Below are 9,035 nucleotides of genomic sequence, written 5' to 3' on the forward strand. Positions count from 1 at the left end.
CCTGCCCTTGCCGGGGGGAAAACACACGGGGCAAAAGCACGGCCGGGCCGGGAGGGGCCGGGAGCGGCCGGGACGGGAACAGCCGCAGCCCGGGGAAGGGAGGAGGGGGAAGGTGAGGGGGTACCGCGGCCCGGCCGGGCCGGGCCGTACCTGCGCCGTGTCCGAGCGAGAGCCCCACGCTGGGGTCGCCCGAGACTCCGGAGGCTCCGCACGGCGCCGGGGCCACCGGGGGGTGCCGGAAGTGGCAGTAGGGCCTGCGGCATCCCCGGCCCGGCCCCGACCCCCCGGCGTTGAGGAACGGGCAGTCGATGCCGCGGAAGTAGCCGGTGGATCTGAGCATCCCGCCGGCTGCGGGGCGGGAGCGGGGCCGGGCGGGCGGAGGAGCCGCGGGCGGCCGGGACGGGCTCCTGCCTCACACGAGCGGTGCCGGCCCCGCCGCCATCTTGGGAGCGCCGGGCGCGGCGGCGAGGACCCCGCGACGCCACTGCCCGCACAGGGCTGCCCTCGGCGCGCCTGAGAGCGGGGCGGGGCGGGGCTGGGGCGGTGCTGAGGGAGGGCCGGGAACTGGGACGGAGTCCTGGAATGTCCTGAGCTGGATCCTACAGCGCTCATGGATCCAACCCCTGGCCCTGCCCAGACACTCCAACAACCCCACCCTGGGCATCCCTGAGAGCGCTGTCCAAACGCTCCTGCAGCTCTGGCAGCCTCGGGGCCGGGACCATTCCCTGGGGAGCCTGGGCAGTGCCCAGCAGCCTCGGGGGGAAGAACCTTTCCCTGAGCTCCATGCCCAGCCCTGACCCAGCTCCAGCCGTTCCCTGGGCTCCTGTCCCTGTCCCAGAGCAGAGCTCAGCCCCTGCCCCTCCGCCTCCCCTCGGGAGGAGCTGCAGCCCCCAGGAGCCTCCCCTCAGTCTCCTCTGCTCCAGCTGAATCCCGGCGTTCCCGTTCCCTCGGGGCATGGCCGGGCAGCTGGAGCCGCCATCCAGAATCACCGCTCTCGGGGATGCCCAGGGTGGGATTGTTGGGGTGTCTGTGCAGGGCCGGGAGTTGGGATCGTTGATCCCTGTGGGTCCCTCGCAGCTCAGGATATTCCAGGATTCTGTAATCCAAGCTCGGCCGGGTTTAGCACATCCCCGTAGCGAGGGGAGCCACAGGGGCTGCAGCCGCCTCATCCTGCTGCCGAGCAGCCCCAGAGTCCCCGGCAGCCCCAGAACGAGTCCCCCGGCTGTGGGCACAGTGGTGGTCGTGGGTTCCCTGCTCTGTGGCCCGTCAGCCCAGCATCCTCAGCACAGACCACGGTGGAGCACCACTGACCACCACACCAGCACAGCCTGCAGATCCCAGCATGGACCGCTGGCCCTAGCACGTTCCAGTATTCCCAGCATGGACCGCCATGGACCACTGGCCCCAGCATGGGCCACTGCCCCAGCTCCAGTACAGCCTGCTGCCTCCAGCATGGACCACTGTGTACCACCTCTCCAGCAAAGATCATCCCTAGGGATGGACCACCATGAACCAACCCCCCAGCAAGGATCATCCCTAGGGATGGACCACCATGAACCACCTCTCCAGCAAGGACCGCTGCCCTGGTCTCAGTACACCCCACTGCCTCAGCATGTCCCAGCATGGACTGCCATGGACCTCCAGCCCCAGTACAGCCCATCCACCCCAGCATGGATCACCTCAAACCACCTCCCTGAGCCCCAGCACAGCTTGGGCCTCCTGGAGAGCAGCAGGACACTGGACAGGTTTGGGCAGTGGCCCCAAGGCCGAGGCCAGAGCAAGAACTGGTCCCACACCCCGTGAGGGCCCAGCCTGCTCCTTGCCTCAGGTAGTCACCACACCTTCATTTACTGGTGGGGAAACTGAGGCACGCAGTGGCAGCACTTTGGCTGAGCTGAGCCTGTGCTGGAGCAGGGACTCAGAGCTGGGATTCAGAGCCAGCCCTGAGGGGATCAAACAGAGAAGAGCCATCCACAGCTCCTGGGAATCACCTGGCGCTGCCGCTGCCTTGGGTGTTCAGAGCAGGGAGACTCCACCTCCAGCAGGTGAGGCCCTTCTGGGATATCAGCAAGGAGTGAGCCCTCCAAGGAGAAATCCCAGGGAGTGGAGCTGGACACCCCAGCCTGGAGAGATGGGATGATCCAGGAGAGCCTCATCACTTGTGCAAGGATGAGATGGGAAGCTAAGGGAGCAGTTCCAGGAACAGTTGGGTGATGCAGAGAAAGGTGCACAAGGAGGAGTCAGCCTTGGCCAAAGGGAGGGACAAGGGAAAGATTGCTAAAGTTGTGGTTTGTAATAGTCTTAAGTGAAAAAAAATCTGCTGTGTTTTCCAAATTTGGCACATGCTGCTCCCACGGCATCCCAGCAGAGTCCAGGACAGGGGGATGCCAGGAGGGGAACCCAACACTGAGCAGAGTCAGCAGCTGCTGACCCCGGGAAACCTGAATAATCCATAAAAAGCTTCTAAAAAGTAGGAAACTCCAGGAGATGAGCTGCCTTCCCTCTGGCAGAAACCTGGCCCTGGCACAAGGTTCTTTACAGGTACTGGGGGAGGGCTGTGCTGAGATCCCCCCCACACCTCCCCAGCCCGTTGCCTTCTCCCACCAGTCCTGGGAGAGCAAGCTCATCTTTCCCCCACAAAAACAGAGTGGTTTTATTTTTATGGTATGGATAAATCTATTTTATAAAACTTCAGCTGTAACAGAGAAGCCTCAGGAAAGACACACACATAAACAAAAGCACAGACACACGGGGCACTTCATTGCCTTATAATTCTCATCCTGTGCTTCCTCAGCTCACAAAACAGCAAAATTAAACTCAATAAAATAAACAATAAAATAAGTCATAAAATAAAATACTTGTTTCTGCCCAGACCTGGAGGACCCCACATGGAAAAGCTTCCCAAACTCGAGGCTGGTCTTGGCTATGCTTTTGCCTCCCCACCTAAGCTGAGTTAACTGGGATGCCCACTCAGCTCCCAGTCAACAGCACTGGGAAAGGTCCCGAGGGTCCCTCTGCACACTGAGGCAGCTCCTCTGAAAGCAACAACTCCCAAATCCCCACCCTGCTCAGCACTCCACAGGAATCCCTCCAACCCTGCTCAGGACCTAAAACCCCCCCCAGCCTCCTTGACTGAGCATGGGACCCCCAAAACTGACCTCAACCCCTCAAAGCTCCTGACCCTCTGCAGGGAAATGAGGGGTCCCCAACCCTGCTGCCCCCATGTCTCATAGCCAAAGCCCCTGATTTCAGCTCAGGAGGGGGACAAGCTGGGACAGGGGTGGGCACAGGGTGGAGCTGTCACCAACCTCGGGCCCTGCAGGGACAAGGGGGATGGGGGTTTGGCTCTTGCCTCCTCAGGAGAGCCAGGCAGGGTGATGTCACTGAATCGGGGCTGGAGCCACCCCTGCCACAGCCCTTCCTGCTGCTGGGGGACACAGGGACCTGTCCCCTGTGACAGGGAGACCCCACGCTGTGCTGGGTGACACAGGGACCTGAGACCTGTCCCCTGTGGCAGGGAGACACCACACTGTGCTGGGTGACACAGGGACCTGTGACCTGTGACAGGGAGACCCCACGCTGTGCTGGGTGACACAGGGTGACAGGGAGACACCACACTGTTACTGCTGCTGGGTGACACAGGGACTTGCCCCCATGACAGGGAGACACCGCAGTGTGCTGGGTGACAACGACACAGGACCTGTCCCCTGTGACAGAGAGACACCACACTGTGCTGTGCTGGTTGGCACAGGCACCTGCCCTGGTGCCAGGGTGACCTCACGCCCTGCTGGGTGTCCCCCACACATCTGGGACCACACGAGGATGTGGCCCAGGAACGTGGCTCCAGGGCTGCCACGGGGATGCTCCTGGTTCATTCCCCAGGGCAGAGCTCACATCCAGCCCTGGGGCTCGGGGGTTTCCCTGGAATCTCATCCCCACCTTCCAGCCCTGCTGCTCCCTGCCCTGCTGTGAACAGGCTCGAGTTTTGGGAGAAGAGTCCAAAACAATGGAAACCAGCTGGAGATGCTGGTGTGACCAGAGCCTTCCCCCACAGACCCCCCCTCCCTGCTCCTTGCTCTGCATCACCGCATCCGAGCACCCCGGGGTGAGTTTCTGCTCCCCGTGGGGGGATTTTCTCTTCATCCACATGGGAACTTTTCCACTGTCCCAGCACAGTCTCGGCGTGAGGTGCCGGGTGGGGTTTGTGAAGTCGGAGAAGGAAACAGAGTTGGGAGAACAGGGCCTTCCCTGGAGCTGCCAGAACATCCTCACACGGGGCCATCTCTTCACAGGGATGGGCTGATCGGGATGGTGACATCGCTCCCAGTACTCCCAGTACCCCCAGCACCCCATCCAGGTACCACCCTACACGTAACCCCCCACGGTCCATGTCCCCCATGGGAGTTGCTCACCAGACAGGGGGTCTCTGTGACACCCCATAATCCCCTCCACATCCTGGGGCAATGGCCTGGCTGCTGCATCCCACCCTGCCCAGCAGGGTACCAGTCACCCTGGGGGATGCTCCAGCTCCCCACGGGTGTTTCCAGCCCCCCAGGATGCTCCTGGCACCCCAAGGGGATGCTTTGTCTTCCAAGGGCCTCCTGGCATATGAAGGAGATGCATCCCAGCCCCTCCTCCAGGATGTTCCGCTCCCTCAATGGGATTTTTCATCCCCCCAGGATGTTCCTGGTGTCCTAAGGGGACGCTCTGGCCCCTACAAGGCAATGCTTTCACCACGGAGGTGCTGCTCCCAGCCCCCCACGGGGATGCTCTGGCCCTCCAAGGGGACATTTCGGTCCCGCAGGGTGGTCCCAGCCCCACGAGGACTCTTGTCCCAGCCCCGGTGCGTGTCCCACGTGTGCTGTCCAGGCGCTGTCACCGCGGGGCTGTGGCAGCCCGTGGGCCTCCCTTGGCCGTCCCAGCCTCCAGGCATCGCTCAGGCATAGGATGACAAAGGGAAGCTCACAGGGGGCAGCGGGCCCGGCCCCGCACTCCTCCGAGAGCTCCTGCGGACAGAGGAGAGACGTGAGGGGAGAGCAAGGAGCCTGGGGAGCTGCAGGATCTGAGGGAGCTGGGGGATCCTGGGGAGTTGGGGAGTCCCGAGGAGCTGAGGGATCCGAGGGAGCTGGGGGATCCTGGTGAGTTGGGGAATCCCGGGGATCTGGGGTAATCCCAGGGAGCTGAGGGATCCCATGGCAGCTGGGGCATCCTGGGGGATCCCGTAGAGCCAGGGGAGCTACGGGATCAGAGGGAGCTGGCGATTCTCAGCCTGCCCCACATCTCCAAGGAGGTGAAAACCTTCCCGTGGGTCTCCCCGGTGCAACCCAGAGCCCTGGGAGCGCTGCGGTCCCTGGGGATGGTTTGGGACGGGGCAGGTGTGAGGTGCCAGTGGGGCCACACAGCCCAGCGGTGCCGGTGGGTGCAGGGACTGCGTGTGAACCCGAGGGGTGAGGAGAGGGGCCAGAGGGGGTGTGGGGCTGCCCAGGGGTGAGTGCACAGCTGTGTGTGTGTGAGTGCACATCTGTGTGTGTCTGTGCACATCTGTGTGTGTGAGTGCACATCTGTGTGTGAGTGCACATCTGTGTGTGTGCACATCTGTGTGTGAGTGCACAGCTGTGTGTGTGTGAGTGCACAGCTGTGTGTGTCTGTGCACATCTGTGTGTGAGTGCACATCTGTGTGTGAGTGCACATCTGTGTGTGTCTGTGCACATCTGTGTGTGTGAGTGCACAGCTGTGTGTGAGTGCACAGCTGTGTATGTGTGAGTGCACATCTGTGTGTGTGAGTGCACAGCTGTGTGTGTGTGTGAGTGCACATCTGTGTGTGAGCGTGAGTGCACATCTGTGCATGTGTGAGTGCACATCTGTGTGAGTGAGTGCACAGCTGTGAGTGCACATCTGTGTGTGTCTGTGCACATCTGTGTCTGTGCACGTCTGTGTGTGTGAGTGCACATCTGTGTGTGTGTCTGCACATCTGTGTGTGTGTGTGAGTGCACATCTGTGTGTGAGTGCACAGCTGTGTGTGTCTGTCCATATCTGTGTGTGTGAGTGCACATCTGTGTGTGTCTGTGCACATCTGTGTGTGAGTGCACATCTGTGTGTGAGCGTGAGTGCACATCTGTGTGTGTGCACATCTGTGTGTGTGTCTGTGCACATCTGTGTGTGTCTGTGCACATCTGTGTGTGAGTGCACATCTGTGTGTGCATGCAGGTCTCTGCAGGGCTGTGCACACACGTGTGTGTGTGTGTGTGGACACGCGTGCAAAGGTCCCTGCGTGCAGGGCTGTGTGTGCTCACCCATCCATGTGCACACGCGTGTGCAAGTGCATGTGTGCTGTGAGCACATGGATCTGCACAGGCAGAGCAGGGTGGGGCCATCCCATAGTTTCCCACTCAGGCCCAGGGTCCCAGCCCAGCTCAGGGACCCTCAGGGACCACCACCTGCCACCCCTGTCCCCAGCCCCAGCCAGCAGCGCAGGGCCAGGTGCCCCCCTGGTTCTGGGTGCCGCTCATGACTTGTGGGTGCCCCCCAAAGTTGTGGGTGTCCCCTCAGGGTTGTTGGTTCCCCCAGGGTGGTGGGTGTCCCCGGGGTGGCAGGTGTCCCCGGGGTGGTGGGTGTCCCCAGGGTGGTGGGTGTCCCCGGGGTGGTGGGTGTCCCCAGGGTGGTGGGTGTCCCCGGGGTGGCGGGTGTCCCCGGGGTGGCGGGTGTCCCCAGGGTGGTGAGTGCCCCTGCCTCCCGTGCCCCTGCCCCCTCACCGTGTCTCGCCAGGGAGGTGCCGCCGGTGTCGCGGTGCAGCTGCGGGCGCGTCGGGCTCTCACAGCTCTGCGCTGCTCGGGGAATGGGGACACGGGCTCTGCTCCCCCACATCTGCCCCCATCCCTGTCCCCGCTGTCCCTGCTGTCTCCAAGGCCTCCGCCTCACTCACCGGGCAGGGCAGAGCCAACGAATTCTCCCGTCTCCTTGTCCTTTCCTGTCTCCTTCCTGCCACCTCAGCCAGCACCGTGCTGTGCCCCTCACCCTGGCATCCCTTTTCTGACGCTGTCCCCTCTCCCAGCCCGACCACCAACGGGATCCTTCCCCTCTGCCCTTTTATACCATCTTTGTTCATATGACAAGCACGTGGAAAACCAGAGCAGAGCTCGGAAAAAAGCTCCTTAAGATGCTTTAATTCAGTTTCCTGGATCCCATGACTGAGCTCGGCCTCTGAACGGGGTCTCATGACTGTGGCACGCAGGCCCCGGCCATCAAAAGCCTCATTTATGCCCCAAAAGAGACTTAAACCCCTCTTGGCCGGTCACCCAACATCCCCCATGCCTGGCCTGGGCTCCTGTGCCCCCCTGGCTGAGGGCTTCAAACCGGTCAGGGGGACACCTGCCCTGACCCAGCTGTGCTGCAGCTGCAGGAGGGACTTTGGGGACACTCAAGGCCTGGCTCTGCCTTTCCCCTCCAGGGAAAGGACACTGCAGAGTCCCCCTCCAGGCACCAAACCCATCCAGCCCTGTCCCCCACCCAGTGCCCTTCCTTCGCCCCAAACCACAGCACCAGCGGAGGGGACAGAAGTGTCATCCCAGAAGGGACAGAAGTGCTGTCCCAGTGGCTCATGGCCCAGTTCAGTTCCAGGACCCCCAGCCCACACCCTTTGAGGTCCCTGCAGCTCTTGTAGGGGTGAGTGTTCCTCTCCTCACTCCAGCTGCTCGGTGAGGATGGAGCCTCCATCCTGGGCCAGGAGAAGTGACAGATCCAGATCCAAAGCCCTGATCCCAGTCAAGGCTCCCCACCATGGAGGTGGCACCCAGCAATGACCATCTCCATGGACTCCCATATTCCCAAGCTGGCTCTAAACTTTGGAGACCAGGCTGAACTTTACTGACCTTTTGCCTTTGTTTTAAACTGAGGCACAGGAAATACTACCCTGAGCCACCCCGACATCCCTCCAAACCCAACGGGCTCTGAGACGTCCCGCCGGCGAGGCAGAGCCACCCCAAAGCATCTGCAGCTCAACAGGAAACAGGCAGCAGTAAGAGGATAAAAATACCCTGGGTGCACACAGAACGTCTCTGTGCCGGGATTAGGGAGCCCTGGGACAGCACGGCCGGAGGGAGCTGGGCTGGGCGGCTTTGGCTTCCCACACACGTGTGAGCCCAAGGCTCCCAAAGCACCTGGCTACTGCTGGCAGAGGGATGGGGAAGGAAGGACTGGGGGGATGTGCAGGGAGAAGCCAGACATCCCAGCTCCTGGACCCCTAAATCCCCCAGGAAAAGCAGGGAGGCTCCCCCCAGAGCCACCCACATCCTCTTCCAGCTCCTGCGCAGCCCCAGCAGCAAGGAAGGGTCATCCCTCCTCCTCTGGAACAGGCAGCTGTGGTCCCGGGGGAGGTGAGGGATGGGTGGGGAGCACAGGGTCCCTTGCCCCCCACCTCGGCCCACCCCAGCTCCCAGCCCCAAACAATGGGTGCATTGGAGTGCTCGGAGCGTGGGGGTGCAGCGAGGCCCCCCCGCCTGGCCCCTGAGCCCCTAAGGAGATTAAATCCCTCCTCACATGAGGCTGGTGGGGCCCAGGGCCTCGTGTCGGGGAGGGGACACCAGAACAGGGACAGGGAGGGGAAGGGGAAGGGGCAGAGCAGTGTTTTGCTGTTTGGGTTGGGGCCAGGGATGTCCCGGAGGAAGGAAAACACACACAGAAACAGCTCTTCCCGGGGCTGTAAGAGCAGGCACTGTCCCAAAAATCACCAACCTGAGCCTCTGCCTTTCCCTGGGGCAAATTCCCTGTGCTCCTGGGAGGACTCCACGGGACAACCCTGCACCTGCCCTATGGCCAGTGCACCTCCAGTATCACTGAGGTCCCCACACAGCTGGGGGCAGAACTGGGCACAGAGCAGGTCAAAAATAAGGTTTGCTCCCCCAGGACCATCCCATGTGCCCCAGGACCACCCTGTGTCCCTCGCTGTGCTGGCCTGGTACAGAGCAGGCCATGGGGACGTCCCCCTTCCCCTGTGGCACACCCAGCCCCCCACAACTCCTGGAAGGCTGAGGCCATCC

The 9,035-nt window shown here is 62.1% G+C and overlaps 1 protein-coding gene across 1 annotated transcript in view; it reads right to left on the bottom strand.

The window, feature by feature from the left end:
- The window catches only part of REXO1 (RNA exonuclease 1 homolog), a 47,526-nt gene extending 47,077 nt beyond the window's left edge, over positions 1-449 (bottom strand). Inside the window, exon 1 of the mRNA XM_068996993.1 lies at positions 151-449. Within this exon, the coding sequence (XP_068853094.1) occupies positions 151-340 (190 nt within the window). The 5' untranslated portion in view covers positions 341-449. The remainder of the gene's footprint in view (positions 1-150) is intronic.
- Between the last annotated feature and the right edge of the window lie 8,586 nt (positions 450-9,035).

This window comes from Aphelocoma coerulescens, chromosome 28 (assembly GCF_041296385.1).
Source record: "Aphelocoma coerulescens isolate FSJ_1873_10779 chromosome 28, UR_Acoe_1.0, whole genome shotgun sequence".
NCBI lineage: Eukaryota > Metazoa > Chordata > Aves > Passeriformes > Corvidae > Aphelocoma > Aphelocoma coerulescens.